This window comes from Chionomys nivalis, chromosome 7 (assembly GCF_950005125.1).
Source record: "Chionomys nivalis chromosome 7, mChiNiv1.1, whole genome shotgun sequence".
NCBI classification, from domain to species: Eukaryota; Metazoa; Chordata; class Mammalia; order Rodentia; family Cricetidae; genus Chionomys; species Chionomys nivalis.
Genome location: NC_080092.1, coordinates 15,366,990 through 15,383,587, shown reverse-complemented (window position 1 = coordinate 15,383,587; position 16,598 = coordinate 15,366,990). Strand labels below are relative to the sequence as shown.

At 49.9% G+C, this 16,598-nt stretch overlaps 1 protein-coding gene across 2 annotated transcripts in view; it reads left to right on the top strand.

The window, feature by feature from the left end:
* The window catches only part of Ergic1 (endoplasmic reticulum-golgi intermediate compartment 1), a 105,019-nt gene that overhangs the window by 37,089 nt on the left and 51,332 nt on the right, over window positions 1-16,598 (top strand). Inside the window, exon 1 of one of the 2 annotated variants that reach the window (XM_057776414.1) lies at window positions 11,919-11,968. The exons of the other annotated variant lie outside the window; for it this stretch is intronic. Coding sequence (XP_057632397.1) covers window positions 11,955-11,968 — 14 coding nt within the window. The 5' untranslated portion in view covers window positions 11,919-11,954. Of the gene's footprint in view, window positions 1-11,918; window positions 11,969-16,598 lie in introns of those variants that run through there. 2 annotated transcript variants of the gene reach the window in all.

The following is a 16,598-nucleotide window of genomic DNA, read 5'->3' as shown; positions in this document are numbered from 1 at the left end:
GAATGGTAGCCCTGGTAGATAGGAGGGCGAGCAGAGGATGTGCAGAAGGAATGGGGCATGTAGAAAGGTCCAGAGCGGACAGCTGGGACACAGTGGGCCTTTCAGAGACAGAAGCATTGGCAGGATCATGGGGTGGAGAGAGGGGCAGATAGAGCCCAGGCCGGCCAATCAGGTCTCCTGAGACTGAGCATGGCTCGCTTCATTTCATTTGTTACAGGAAACTGACAGCTCCAGGCATCCTCATAGGAAACAGTCCTCTGTAACCTGTAGCCAGGACAGTCCTCCCTAACCTGTAGCCAGAACAGTCCTCCGTAACCTGTAGCCAGGACAGTCCTCCCTAACCTGTAGCCAGGACAGTCCTTTCTAACCTGTAGCCAGAGCAGTCCTCCATGACCTGTAGCCAGAACAGTCCTCCATGACCTGTAGCCATGCCTGTTGCAGCCCACTTTATTCTTTCCCTGTGTCCCGCCCCCTCCCAGAGGACTATGGGAATTGTCCTCACTACAATGTGATGGGCGGATTTCAACTTCCCAAGTTCACAGTTGCCTCCCAAGCCCCTCTACTATCTCAGCGTTGAAGACTACCCAGATGGAAGTCCCACCTTGACACCTGCTCATGATGTGATCTTGAGCTTTGGCAACCCTAAGCCTTCCCACCTTTTCTCCAAACCTATTTCTGCTTGTCTTTCTAAAATCAGGGTCTCTGAGTCCCTGCTTCTCTGGATTTTTTTGAGCCTTCGTTTTGTTTTGTTATCAAAATAGGGATAAAGCTGAGAGGGGGGTGCTGGTGGCTCACGCCTTTAATCCCAGCACTCAGGAGGCAGAGGCAAGTAGATGGATCTCTGAGTTCAAAGCCAGCCTGGTCTATAAGAGTGAGTTCCAGAACAGCCAGGGCTACACAGATAAACTCTGTCTCAAAAAATAATTAATTAATTTTTAATAATGAAAATAGTGATAAATCTAATAATTGTCATGCCTTGAATTCCCATCCAGTTTTGAAGATCAGACGAGGCAATATGAGTTAGGACTCAGGCTCAGTAAATGTCATTTCACCTTCTGGTTAAAACCTTCATCTGGTCCTTTTACCTCAGTCCTAGCTAGAACCTCACCTTGACTTACTGTCCAAGGTCACAGGATGTTGTCCAAAGGTGTTCTCAACTCTCAGTGACATTGAGCCTAAAGACAGGCCCAGAGGATGTTTAGACTCCACTCAAGGGCGCTTTCCACAGCTGTCTCTGTGTGCTACCCTCCCCAGTGCCCTCCTGAGTGAGAAACACTGACTCCCCCCCCACACACACACACACAACCTTCCCCCCTGTTTATTGCTTTTAAGCCTGCTGGAGGGCTGCCCCTGGCTGGAAGCCACAAACATGAGAGCCCAGTCCAAGAATAGCTCTCACCACTCAGCATTTAAATGCTGCCTGTATTTTTACCCCATGATGGGTCACTTTAAAGCCCCCGTGCATGTCCTGCCCCTCTAAGAATACAATTCCATTTATAGCATCTGCGCAGGGGGTGTGGGGCCAGGCAGAGCATCCTGTTTCAGGGAGTTGGGAACACTTTGGGGGCTCCTGTTCACTATCAGGAAGCCTGAATCCAGGCCAAGCCCCAAGTGCCTTCTGCTTCCAGGGTCTAAGCTGATCCAGCTGTTGCAGGGCTGGGGAGACACGTGGGGGTGAAGGCCCCTTGCCAGCTAAGTACTCCCAGCGTCCCCAGGCAGTACAGCATTGCCATTCTGGGGTGCCTTTTCTCCTTCACTCACCCACCAAATGCCCACAGCCTTCTGTTAGCACAGGGCAGTGCTGAGCTCGGGCAGCGAAGGTCCCTTGGGGGTGAACGTGGAGTTTGGGCGTGGTCAAGAAAAGTCATCAGCTGCTCCCTTTGGATCCTCACCAGGCTCGAATCCCAACTTTTTCTGATTCTGTGAACCTAGGCAAGTGGTTCAACTTCTCAGGACCTCAGTTTCTGCATCTGTTGATGGGGTTCCCTGGGTGGCAGGCAGGAGTCAGCCGTGGTCAGGTGTCTCCTGGTCTGGGAGGTGTGGGACTCAGTCTATCCCAGACCCCTTTCTCGTCCTTCTGTTGGCTCAGGGTGGCTCAGGGGGGTACCCAGGTCTTACGAGAGATACTTGAGATCAGCAACAGGAGCATGCTGGGAGTTCTAAGGTGCCTGGGCCTCTCCTGGACTACACTTCTTAGGGACCAGAGCCTGCTCCAGTCCACCAAGAGTGGCTCATTCTACAGTCAAGCCAGGAATCTGAGAATCTGATGTTTCCTGTAGGGTTCTGAGGGAGAATGTATGGACTCCACCTGGAGGAGTGCCGTCTCTCCCCCCACCTTGCAAGTGTCTGTTGGGCCTCCACTGTGCAGGGGTGGGGGTGGGGTACTGGAGGCTCTGGCTCTCACGGTGTAGCCCAGTGGTGGAGTTAGGGCATGCATAAGAACATGTGTGCACGTAACTGCAGGCAGAGAGTGAAGAAGAGAGCACAGAGGGATGACGGAGAGCTACAGGCTCCCCAGAAGGTGACGCTTGGATGCAGGCGTCATTGAAGGAGTACACCACGCTGCTGAGTTAATGAACATTCCAGATATAGGACGTTTTGTTTACAAAAGGTCGTTGTTCATAATTGAGTGGAAAATTCTAGTCATGGCGCATATGTCTCAAACATGCCCTAAATAACATAATGAGGTCTGTCACCCTGGAATATAATATCCCTTTGTCCACAGCATCCACCTGTGTGCCTGACCCGCCCGTTAGTCATGTGACCACCCTGGTCCTCAGGCCCTCTGTCACAGTATCACAGGGTTTATTTGAGTGAAGTTTCCTTTTCTTAATAGTGGCTCTAAAACACGTGAGTAGTAACATTGGCAAATTTATTATAGTGTAACATTATAATCATTGTTATTGCTGATGTCTTCCTGTGCCCACTTTCTATAAATTAAATTTCTCATAGTTACACTTAAGAAAGGGGGAGACTGCTGAGGAGGGAATGTGTGCCCAAGTTCTTGTGCTGATGCAGAGTGGGAAATTAAGACTTCTTATTTCTTCATCTTTTGTATTTTATCTCGAAGGGATGCTCTTAGCTGAAGGAACAGAAAACCCAAATAAACGGACGTGGCTGAATATGTTTTGTTTTTCTAACGTAGCATGAAGATTGGAGGTGTAGGCCACTGTGGGTTTTGGTCCAACAGCCCAAGGATGCCTACTTCTCTGTCTCTGCTATTAGCAAAATGGGCCCCTTGTGGTCCCCAGAAAGCTGCCTCAGCCCTGGGTGTCACGTCCACATCCAAGATGAGAGGATGGGGATGAGGATGGAGTGTTTAGAGCCGGGAATGCCTGGCCCTGTGATTCTAAAATTTAAAGCTCACTGCCGTGTATTACTTCATACCAACCGCCATTGGCTGGGGGACTGGAGAGGTGGCCCAGGCTAAAGTGCCTGTTGTGCAAGCCTGAGACTGAGTTTGGATCGCCAGCATTTAAATAAAAACTGGGTGTAGCAGCATGTGGGGGGTTGGGGCAACCATAAGAGGATCCCTGGTCTCACGGACCAGGCGTGGTAGCCAAGTAGATGAGCTCCAGGTTTAGTGAGAAACTGTGTCTCAAAATAATAATAATATTAATACTAATACTAATACTAATACTAATACTAATACTAATACTAATACTAATACTAATAATAATGTGGCAAGAGACCAAGAAGGGCACTGGTCACCTGCATATGTGGCTTTCTGAGTCGTGTGTCATTGGTGAGCTCGGGAGCCTGGCGTGCGTCCAAGGTCGGTTTTCTTGGCAGGAAATGTTTCTGGTAGTGTTGTGTGTTTGCACTGGTATGCCCGAGAAGCACAGTGGTGGCTGAGCTGGGCAGAGCAGCCTGGCCTGGCTGTCTAAGGTTCCGATTCTCCACGGTCATCCCCTGGATGGAGCTCACACAGTGTGAGCCTTCTGATCCTGACTGTCCACACTAACTGTTGGAAATCCTTCTGTAAGACAGGGCTTTGCCCTCATCAATGGTCTGGTGACCTAGACATAGATATTGTTAAAAAGAGATTCCAGATAAGCATTTTCCCTACTCCCCAGTTTTCAGAATGACAAGCTGGTGACCTCGCATGTTGAAAGATGGTCAGCAGGGGCTGTGGTTTTGGGATGCTGTTTGGAAGGCCTGGATTTTATTACACTATCTGATATGTTACAGTCATGACTGTTATCAGATTTACTAGCCCATACATGACACATAGTTATGTGTCACCTTTGTACAGTTTGATATGTGCAGACCATGACATCATCACAATCCAGATGATGACTGTGTCCATCACTCACTGGAGTTTCCTTCATATTCCCACCTGCCATCTGCTGGGGCTCTAAAGTGATTTGCACTTTCTAGACTCTAGTGTGGATGAAATCGCACTGTCTGAACCTTGTTGCCTTTATCCAGTATGCTTTCTGAGATTCAGTCATGAGCACCCGTCAGCACCGTGTCCCACTTCATGGATACTGCATACTCCCATGTCCATGGACACACTGAGTACGTGTAGTTCTTCACATCTCCTTAGCACACGCCTGGGGTGGCATGTCCAGGTCATACAGTGAGTGTGTGCTATGGTTTTAAAGCAGTTTAACTGCACTGCAGGCATCAGAGGGTCTGGCGGGTGGCTAGGTCCGTGGAATCAGTGAGCGCCCCACTTCTGCAGAGTAGGTCAGTCCTTCTGTGACTCCTTGTGGTCTGAGACTCAGGCTGGTTTCGTGGGAACGAGTCAAGGTCTTAAGGGACTGTACTAGTGACCAAGGGAGCACCGGATCATACAGGAATCTGGCACCTTTCCATCTATCTCTCTCGCGCACGCCTCCTTCCTGGAAACTTCTTGCCGTGCTTCCTCCATGGTGTGACCTAGCGCACGGCCCATCAGAAGTGGCCAGGTGGCCCTGCGATCGTGGATAGAATTGTGTGCTCCAATACGCCTCTTTTCATAAATTACCCAGTACGCCTTTACGGTGACAGGAAGGTAGATGTTTAGCTTTTAAAGAACTTGCTGAATTCTTCCCAGATGGCCACACAATTTTGTGTTCTCAATGACAGTGCGGGAGAGATCCTGCTGCTTGGTTGAAACGTACTTCCAGCTTTCAGGATAGGTATAGTGACAGCTCACTGTGGTTCCATTTTGATTCCTCCCCAGTAACTTTGATGCTAGCATCCCTTCAGGTGGTTTTTGACATCAGTAAGTCTTTGAGGAAGTATCTAGTCAAATCCTTTGCCCGGTGTTCATAGTGCAACGCTTTCACTTACTGTATTTTGAGAATTCTTTAGCCTGGACTCAAGTCTTATCAAACACATGATTGACGTGTGTGTGTGTGTGTGGTTTTTTTCCCACCTCATGGCTTTTCTGTGTTCTTTTTAAGTACATCTCTTCTTCGGAGAGCAGACGTTTTTAGCGTTGATGAAGCCTGATTCATCAACTCTTTCTTTCATGGAGTGTACTTTAGAGAGTCTAGAAAAGTTCCACCTGATCTCAGATCACGAAGATTTGCTTACTCCTACACAGGGCTGGGTGTGTGAGCACGCAGGGAGATTTATTTTAGGGACTGCAAGAGATGTCCACGGACACCGAAGTATGTACAAAATATCCACAAAGCAGGACGCTATTCAGATCACAAGGGATGTGGTACTGCCAGGTACAACATGGCCGACTCGCAGTGCACATGCCAAGACTGTGCGGCTCAGACAGCGTGGCCGCGGCAGGACTAGCTATAAACCTAGGAGAAAATAAGCATATCTTTGTGAGCTGAGGTCTTTGGTTTTTTGTTTTAGGAAGACACCAAAAAGGTTTTTGTTTGTTTGTTTGCTCTTTCAGAGCTGGAACTTTGACTGTTGTATGACTTTTTCGTGTTGGTGTGTCTTAGAACCAGCCTGTCCGTGTATGCAAACACGCTAGTGGTGGTCTGGGTTGGGAAGTGAGCTGGACTCAGAGAAAGTTGGGAGGAAGTGACCTAACACTGACCCATTGCCTTAGTGTACATCCCACTTTATGGGTGCCCTCTAGCCCGTGCGCTGTCCACCTCCTTTGCCTGGGGATTTGGCTCCAGACATTTGTAACTGACGCTGTGGTGAGCAGCCCTGTACTGATGCTATTTCATGTTTTTACCTGGAAAATCCTGTGTGTCATTAATGAGCCAGGCCTTGCAAGACCCAGGGAAGAGTCAGGGACAAAGTCAACCTGGCCCAGCATAGCCGGGTGGAGGCTGAGGGAGGTGTGTGGCTGCCACAGCCATACCTCCTCCTCCTCAGCCACACTTGGTGTTTGTGGGAAGGAGAGAAAAGGCCGGGACTCTGTGGTCAAAAAGGGTGTTCTGGGACTGGGAGGTCACGTGTGGGATGATGGGGCAGAAGTGGAGGCTGCTAAAGCTGGAGGCCATGCATAGGCTAGAGGGCGCAGTTGGGTACCAGGCATCCTTCGTGGTGATAGCTCAAAGGCCGAGCTGGAGGGAGAAAACCTTTTCTGTGTTAGTGTCTTCATCACACCGGCCTTCCTCCTCCACCCTCAACTTATCCCCTCCTCCAGGCAGCTGTATTGCAGCTGGGGTAGAAAGCAGATGTCCTTCAGCAAACTGAGTTCAAATTCTTGCTCTGAATCAGGGTCCGGATGGGAGGAGGGAGACACGTGACCTGCTACACAGGGTTAAAGTGGTGAGATAAAGAGCACAGTGTAAGGCCTGGAGCACGGTGAGCCCTCAGCATAGGGGGCGGGGCCTGGAGCACGGTGAGCCCTCACCACAGGGGCGGGGCCTGGAGCACAGTGAGCCCTCAGCACAGGGGAGGGGCCTGGAGCACAGTGAGCCCTCAGCACAGGGGCGGGGCCTAGAGCACAGTGAGCCCTCAGCACAGGGGCGGGGCCTGGAGCACAGTGAGCCCTCAGCACAGGGGCGGGGCCTGGAGCAAGGTGAGCCCTCAGCACAGGGGGCGGGGCCTGGAGCAAGGTGAGCCCTCAGCACAGGGGGCGGGGCCTGGAGCACAGTGAGCCCTCAGCACAGGGGCAGGGCCTGGAGCACAGTGAGCCCTGAGCACAGGGGCAGGGCCTGGAGCACCGTGAGCCCTCAGCATAGGGGGTGTCAGCTCATTGGCCTGGGCTGGAGACAGACAGGCTTTCGTTCCCTCCACAGCAGATGGTGGTAGAAGTGTATAGTAGCATGTAGAATGACCATTCGGGATTCCCATAGGGTGGAAGCCGCAGTGGTTCCAAGGCTCACTCTCCCTTTGCCCCCACCAGGCCAAGGTATGCCCATTTACCTGTGCCCAGCATCCCTGTGTACATCGTGTTCATGCACCCCTGCCCTGCTGATGCTCTGTGAGGTGAAAGAATGCCCAAAAAGAGACGAGTGTGCACATTCTACCTCACTCCCTGCTCCCCCCCCACCACCACCACCAAGGGCTTTGCCGGGCCAGTGGGCAGGGCTGATCAGGCCAAAGGTCCAGCTAAGTGTGTTCACATGACTTTTGGGACAAATGATCCTTCACTCAGTGCCTTGCTCCTAAATGGCGTCTGATTTCACAGCCTCTGCCTGTGCTGCCCACATCCAGTGAAACACAGAGCTGAGGAGATTCAGCTGCAGGGCAGGGAGAAGTGAGGCCGAGCATGCAGTTAAAATAGCACAGCTGAGGCATTCTGCTGTGGAAGGAAGTCACCGATGAAGTCAGACCACCCTCCCAGTGGTGCTTCCCTTGCCTGGGAGCAGAGAAGGCATGTGTGTTTATTTTGGGTTGGGCTGCAGCCCCCTCTCTCTATAGGCTGGAGGTGGATTGCAGCCTGGATTTCTGTGAAGTAAATCCTGTTTCCCACTGATTCCCTGTGCTGATGTTGACGTATGTTCCCAAGCGCTGTTATCGTCTTAGCATGGGGGGGAGGGGGAAAGGGGGTTGCACAGTGCCCTGTGGAATGGTGGCATGCTTATCAGGGCATAAGGTTGGCCCAGGCAGGTTGACCTCTTTCTATAGGTTACTTTGTCTAGTTTTTCCACATAAACTTTGCTTTTTTAGACACAGAATGAAAAGACCAGAATTCTTAAGAAAGAATGCTAATTTCCGAATCCTGGTGTCTGTGGGGTCTTTAGGGCCCTGGCTATGATTCTATTAGCAGAAGGAGAACGGCCTCTGTGGCCTCTTGAGAACTCAGGATGGTTGAGGAAATGAGCCCCCTTCTGTAATGTTCTAGTTCACGAGGCTTTCTCAGCTGCAGACCTGTGAACACAGGGTATAATCATTTCCCCTCCTGCAGCCGTGTGTGCAGCTAGGAGGTCAGAAGCATCCCCACGCTCCACCCACTAAGTTCCAATACCACCCTAACCCTAACAGCAGTGACCCAACTGTCTCTGTGTCCCACATCTCTGGGAGACACTGTTATTCCTGCCTGAGAATCCCCGCAGACATCTTTTATAGGACACAAAAGCTGCTTAGGTGTGATGACCAATCGTTATTGTCAGTTTGATGGGGTTTAGCATCACCATGAAAATGTACATCTCGATGTGTCATTGAAGATGTTTCCAGAAGGTTTAGCTGGACAGGGAAGACTCACCCTGAATGTGGCAGGTGGCACGATCCCAAAGTCCTGAGATCCTGGACTGAATGAGAAGGAAGAAGCGAGCTGAGCGCCAGCCAGCGTTCCCTCTCCTTCTCTGCTTCATGCTTTGCTGCCCCGCCTTCCTTATGTAACAGACTGTGTGCCCTCGAACTGTGAACCAAAATAAAACCTTCTGCTGCTCTTCTCCCAGCAAAAGGAAAAGTAACTAATATCATGGATCCACACCTACACATTTTTAATTGGCCCTTTGCTGAGCCAAGCAATCCCCCTGCCTCAGCATCCTGAGTAACTAGTATTACAGGTGTATACTGCCATGCCAGGCTCTGTTTTAAATGCTTAAATTGGGTCTGTTACTCTGCTCCAGGCCCCTAGTTTCTCTCCTAAGTTGAGCGGGTGACATAGGGTAACTGCAGGGACACTCCTAGAGCTCACCTTGGTGAGTGTTGAGCGGGTGGTCAAGGTCTGGCCTGCCCACTCTATTTCTTGCTCCCATCCTGTTGGTGTCTGCACCAGGCTAGGCTTCTTTCCATCTGGGTTCTTCTCTTTCTTTAATTTCAGCTTATTTTGTCTCATAAAAAGAGTCCTGAAATCTCCATCAAAATAGAACATGTACATGTCACCCAATGCCACCACTGTCTGTTCCACCTGCCAATCGTGTTTTAGGGGCTTATTGATTTATTTTGGGTTTTGGCTTATTTTGTTGTTTGGTTAGTTGGTTTTTGTCTTGTTTGGGTTTTTTTTTTTTTGTGTATGTGTGTTCACTTTTGTACGTGTCTGCAGAGGCCAGAGGTTGGCAGTAGTTGCTTCCTCAATCACTTCACCCCTACCCCTGCCTTTTTCCTTCTTTCCATGTGTTTGTGTGGTGGTGTGCATGCATGTTCATGTGTGAAGGAGAGTGTACATATGTGTGCATGTAGAGGACCAAGGTTGATGTTGGGCATCTTCCTCCATCATTCTCCGGTCCTCTCTTTTGAAGCGGGGTCTCCAAATTTAATGGTTAGGATGGCAGGTGGAACACAAGCCTGGCAGTATTTATGTGGGTTCTGGGGATCTGAACTCTGGTCCTTTTGGTTGTATGTTGAGCACTTTAGCTGCTGAGCCTCGCCACAGTCCACGAGATCTTTCATTGAACCTAAGATGCTTTGTGTTGGCTCGCTTGGCCAGCCAACCCGAGGAACCATCTGCCTCTCTCCCCCAGTGCTGGGCCTCCCAAGTGCTGAGTGTACAAGTGTGTACTTTCCTTTGGGCTCTTAAGGCAGCTCTAGGCCTCATTCTTTTAAAGAAAAGTGTCTCAGGTAGCCCATGTTGATCTCAAACTTGCTGGGTAGCTGAGGATGACCTTGAACTTTGGATCCTCCAGCTCCCGGGTAGGCACCACACACCAAGTTTATATGGTGTTAGGGGGCATACCAAGGGCTTTATTCGTGCTAGACAAACAGTCTGTCAACAGAGCACTATCCCTGCTCATGAACCTCGTTTGTTTGCTTGTTTATCTGTTTATTTTTTAATTTTAAAACAGGACCTCACCCTGTATCCCTGGCTGTCCTGGAATCTGCTCTGTAGACCAGACTGACCCTGAACTCAGAGATCTACCTGCTTCTGCCTCCCAAGTACTGGGTCAAAGGTGTGCTCCAGCATGCCTAATTCTAGGCCTCATTCTTGTGCTGATCTCTTCATTGGCTGCAAGGCAAAGGCTAATAAACTCCCAGGCCAAGGGAAGGGCAGGGAAGAAGCATTTGATTTCAGTAGAGGTTCACAATGAGCACACCCTTCATCTTTCTCTGTGTGAGACTGAACAATGGCGGTCGTGAACATTCTTCCTAAGGGTTTCCCCTAGAGTGACATGCATTCTCCTGCGCCAGGAAGAATCAGTGAGAATGTGAAAGGCCTCATGCAGATCCCTGCTGAGGTACTTTGTGTGTGAATTTAGCCAAACCGTGAGCCTCTCTCATCTCCATGTGTGAAATGAGACAAGACCTACCTCAGGTTGGTCCTGAGACAAATGAGAACCCAGGTAACCTTAGCACCAAGGCCGCAGCGAGCATCCCGTTTCCCTCCCTTGCTCTTCACCCTTTCTTCCACATTCTCTGAGGCAGAGTGGTCAAGACTGATCGCATCACCTCTCGAGAGCCTGACTAATTCAAGCCAGAGAGGATGCACAGCTCACTTCCTCGTCAGTCACATGCCCGGGCCTCTCACTAGCCTCCTGGTGGCCCAGTTTCCCAGGGACAGTCACTCCTGACTCACTTGTCTTGTGGTCACCTCTGAAACCAGGTTCTTTTTCTGTTCTCCCTCTACCCCATTGCCCCTCTCCAGCTTGTCTATTGCGTGGGAATAGATCTTTGTCACATGTTGTGTTCAGGTGACCTCTGCTGAGGAGCCCAAAGCTTTATGAGGCTGGCAGCTTTTTGAGGGCAGGGACCATATTTACTTCGGCAGTTAATTCCCCCTACCTTCTAAAACATTGCAGGATTCAGTACGTGTTTACATGTTTAGTACATGTCTGCTGAATGAATGAGGGATTTCTGAGATTTCCTCTCGCCTGCCAGGCAGCATCCTTGGAAAAGGAAATGAACGAAGCCTTGGGACTTCGGTCTAAGGGAGGGAGCGTTAGCTCACTTCCCACTAGTGTGGAGTGGTGGAAAGACAATGACTTGGGGACAAAGTGCCAGGATCAGTACTGCTGCTCGGAGCTCAGTGATGTTGAACAGGTTCCCTCCACCTGAGCCTCAGATCTCCCCAGGAGAGTGGGACTCTAGTGCCTGCCAGGGTTACTATGACAACGCTAAATATCTATGTCAAAGGGCCCAGCCTGGACTGGAAGTGGCCGTTTGGTATCACTCTTTCTAGAGCTTTGCCTCTTATGCCTTGGTCCAGGGTCATACCTCCCTGTTACAGCTTAATTCGGTACCTCCCTGTCCCTCGTGCTGCCCTCAACAAGCCGAAAGTGCAGCTTGCCACCCAACACGCAGCAAGCGTGTATTAAAACACACCTCTAATTCAGGTGCCTGCAGGGACCCGGCTTCTTCCCAAAACAGAGTAAATGGAATTTTAATTGGTGGCTTCCTTTCAATTTTTTTCCATTTGAATTATAAAAATATCTTTATCCATTTTGAAATAATTTTGTACTTAGCCCCAAATTGCAAAAATAGCACAGAGGTCTCATGTGCCCCTTACTTAAGTGTCCCCAAAGGTCAACATCTTACATCATGTCTTAGTTGGATCTATAATGTCCCCAGAGGCCCTTTGCTTAAAGGCTTGGTCCACAGGACAGCAGTGTTAGAGGAGATTGGATATGAGGGCTCCAGTGTCATCTGTGGATTCACCCACTAGTGGGTTCGTAGCTCAAGGGACTGTTGGAATGAAATGAAAATTTTAAGAGCGGGGAATGAGCTGGAGGAAGTAAGTCACTGGGGTGTGTCCTGGAAGGGAATCTTGTCCCTGGTCCCTTGTATTCATTCTATATATCTGTCTGTCTGTCTAATCTATCTGTCTGTCTGTCTGTCTGTCGTGTGATATTTTGTTTGTTTCTGACAAATAATGCTTAACTGGAGATCAGAGGGTGGAGCTAGCCACTAGTTAACCATAGAAGCCAGCCAGTAGTGGCATACACCTTTAATCCTAGCACTTGGGAGGAGGAAGTAGGAAGATCAGGAGTTCAAGGCCATCCTGGGATACACCATTAATAAAAGCTCAGGGACAGAAATTGGGGTTCAACCTGAAGAACCGAAAAGCAAAATAGCCAGCCACTGGTTCTTACCTCGACCTCAGTCTGAAATGGCAATCCTACCTCCTGGAATCTCAGAAGGAGACTGCATCTGAGAGCTGTCTCGCCCTGTCTTATATTCCTCTCTAGGGCTGGGATCAAGGCATGCATCACTGTCATTAAAGGAATACACCACCTGATTTCTATGACAACTAGTGTGGCTACTGGGATTAAAGGTGTGTGTTATCATAATCTGGTCTGTAAGGCTGACCAACGGGACTGTTTTACTCTCTGATCTTCAGGCAGTCTTTACTTATTAAAATACATTGGAAATGCCACCTCAATCCTGGACTACATGGGATTGAACAAGTTCAAAAGAGAAACAGAACCAGGTGGTTCTGGTGCACACCTTTAATCGCAGCACTAGGGAGGTAGAGACAGGATCTCTGCCCCATTTGGCCTGAAGATTCATAGAGGTAAGAAGTCTCTCTATTGACTGCTGCTGTACTTCACTGATCTTTAAGCTCTCACCCTAATATCTGACTCCAGGTTTTTACTTAATAAGAGTAATTAGGATTGTGCTTCCATCTGTCTGTCTGTCCACCCATCCATCCATCCATCCATCCACCCACCCACCCATCCATCCATCCATCCATCCATCCATTCATCTGTGCATCATCTATCCAATAACCACGAGGCAAGCATCTTCCTCTGCCACCTGCTTCCCACACTGAGATGTTCTAGTGCACCCTAGGGCCTAAGCCCTACCAGACAGACTGAGACCTGGAGCCCTGAGCCAACACAAACCTTCCTTCCCTGAAGCTAATTTTCTCTGGTACGTTATCACAGCCATAAAAAGCTGTCAGATGTAACCGTAATGCCACTGTCCAAACGGGACCAATAGCATTATTATATGGTGTTACCAGCGACACTGCGGAGCTTACCCAAATGACTCTTTTCCCCAGCAAAAGAAATCTAATATGGTCCCACACTAAGTTCGTCATTATGCCCCACACTTCTCTCATTTGTGACAGTCCCCATGTTGCTTGTCCCTCATGCTTGGGACACATGCTGGGCAGCTGTCGTTTCTGCAGTGGCTTCCTCGGGATCAGATTGAGATGTCCAGCCTGGTCTAGAAGCTACGGAGAAACCCTGTCTCAAGAATCGCGCAGAGCACATGAGGACTTCGTCTCCCTCCTCATGGCTTTAACGTACTTTGCTCGGCATGCTGTCTGCCAAGTTCCTCCCTGTTGATGCTCCTTTCCCCCACTTTCTAACTAGTGTTTAATGGGGAGGTGCTTTGAAGCAACAACAGTATCCGGTTCCTCTCCTGCTTCCGCCTTACTCATCTCTTCTACATGGATTCTTGATTCTTGCTTCCCCAAGGCTGACCTCCACTATCATCTTGAGTCTCACGTTGTTTTTCCTCTGGCCAGTGGGGGCCCCTTTACACCTTATGTCTCTTTAACACTGCCCCCCCCAATTTGTTAGAGGAAGTTCCTACTATTGCATTCACTTTTCCTGGGAGACACAAACATCTGTTCACCCCAAACAGGGCACTGGCAACAGACCAAATAAGCAGCCCCTTCTGAGCTTATCTTGGAGAACCAATAGGATTCATTGGGGTTACTTATAGGAGTGTGGAAACATGGGTGAGAAGTTACCTAAACTTACCTGTGGCTTCCTGTCTCCCAGTATCCCTAATCACTGAGGTAGGGCTCAGGTGACTGGTGCATGCCCCTTGAACCCGGAGCAGCTCAGAGCCTGGTGATCCTACCGCCTGGTGATCCCACCCTTCCCTCCATGACAGAGCATGAATGAGATCATCTATTGAGGGTCTCCTCGGGTCATCACAGCTGATGTGATTTCAGGAGAGCGATGGCCACATTCACCCAGAGGGCAGTGTTCCACAGTGCTGACCTAGGAAGGTGCTCCTGCCTTATCTTGCTTTCTCCACCCAGCTAAAAAATCAGCCCTTTCTGATTCCTTTGTAAAAAGGGTTTTGGTTGTTGGCCATGTCCTTGTGCCTTGTGGGCCCTGCCTATGAAAAGAGCTCGGGAAGGTTTATGTATACATGTGGCGTGTGTACATACATGTGTCCTTTTCCATGTGGCTGTACATACTGAGGTGGTAAGTTCACACTCTTGCCTCCATTTCCAGTCAGCCATCTGCACTGGCACTTCTTACGCTAATACTGAGGCCCCAGGGCCCTGCCAGTCTCCCTCCAACTTTGCCCCCCTTCTTGCCCAGACTCTGATGCCCCATCCTCCTCCACCACTTCTTGCTTGTGTTAAGCACCCTCTAGCTAACTGCAGACTCCTGGTTTTGAAACAGTAGGTCACATATTGCAAACCATGAGGCTGCTTTTGCCCGTGGAGCTTGATGGTGACATGGCCAGAAACAGGCTGGGTTGTAGCTCCCAGAGGGCACTGCTACCGTGTCTGCCTTCAGCTGAAAGGGACCTGTTAGATCTGTGTACCTCCTTGCTTTCATCCAGTGAAACTGAGGCCCAGCAGTGGACAGGGATTTCTGAGACCATCTCCCCGCCTGCAGCTTGTTTCTCTGGTCACCTCAGGAGTCCCACACAACTTCTACCCTGCCCATGTGGCCTTTGAAAGATAGGCTGTCCATGTCCTTCATCTCTTCAGCCCTGTCTGTCTATAAACGACTCTTTGTCTTGGCATTATGTTGTACAACATTTGAGAATTGGGGCATTCCATGTGCAATTCCAAATCCAGGGTCTTTTCTCGAAAACTCAGAGCATCCAGCCACCCTAAGCCCACACCTTGGCCTGGTGCCCCATGGGTGCTTCCTGACTCACGCGTCTATAAACCTGTGAGCTGGGAATGAAGCTGTGGGGGTTGCTTGTGCACTGCGCAACACTGAGGGGAGATGGCCAGCCGAGCGAATGACCAAAAGTAAAGGGTCCCTAATAATTACATGTCACTCTCACGCCATCGCCAGGGGGAAAGATTGTATCGGATCCATTGTGAGTCAAAACCACCTACTCCCAACTGGGTTTCTTCCTCCCCAGTTTGCTGCCTCCCTGAGTCCTCTGATAGGCTCATACAATAGCACCCCACCCGGGGGCCTTGGTCATGGCCTGACACTGGGAGCTCCTCATGGGACCTCTCTGCCTCTTCTCACTTTCACCCCATTGCTCCCCAAAGTAAAACACAGCATCTCAGTAACCCTGCTTGTGTCAGGTTCTTGGTCTTTGCTGTCTTCATGCCCTGTGACAGTCTTCTCTGTGAAGACATCACCTCCTCTAGAAAGCCTTGCTGGGACTTAAGGGCCCTTCTTCAGGCCCCTGCGTCTCTAGTTGACCCCCCCGAACTCTGTGACTATGGTTCTCAGCCTTCCTAATGCTGCGACCCTTTAATGCAGTTCCTCATGTTGTGGTGGCCCCCAACTATAAAATTATTTCATTGCTACTTCATAGCTGTAATTTTGCTACTGTTATGAATTGTAATATGAATATCTGATATTCAGGGTTTCTGGTATGTGATCCCCACGTTCAGAACCGCTGCTTCGTGAATTTTCCTGTCCACTTTTCTTTGTCTCTGATGGCAAGCTGTATGTTACAGGTCAGACTGACTAAGACGGCTCAGAGTGTCGTAGGGACCTGATGGGTCAAGTGAGGGTTAACTAGAGGACCAGCAAACTCTAAGCACTTGCGGAATGCCAGGCATGGTTCTAAGAGCTTTATATGCATCATCGACCTTCCTGCATTTACAAAGTCGGAGAGGTCCAGAGAAGTTAAGTGGCGTGCCCAAGATAATGTAAGTGCTGGGTAATGACTGAGCACACGTTTAGGTAAAAGGTGTGTCCCTGAGGAGTGAGGTGCTTGAGTCGTGCAGACCTCCCAGCTGCTTGGTCACGCCCCAACCCTAACAGCTGAGCACACAGCCGACAGGAGAGAAAGTGGCGGCCTGTAGCCTGGCATCCCACTGGAGTTTCTAATCCCTTGAGGCCGCAGCAGACGGGTGGCTCGTGTGTAATTAGCAGAGCTGGCACCAGCCTTGACTCAAAGGTTTAGCAGACGCATTTGGTTTCCCAATCACCAAAGAGGAATGGGGGTTGTTGTGCACTGGCCTTTCCCTGGGGGTCAAGCTCCGCCTTCTAGCTTGACAGTGTGTGGACCTAGGACCCTGTTGACACACAAAGCTCTGTTAAGAGACTGGATCCAGCCTGCTGTCCCTGGCCAAGGGAAAGAAAGGACGTCAAGTGTGTGGAAGTCCCCTTGGAGACGCCACACCAAATCCATCACAGAGGGGTGTTCTTCCTTCTCAGTCGCCTTGCGGGGTTTAGCAGGAGTCGCCCTGT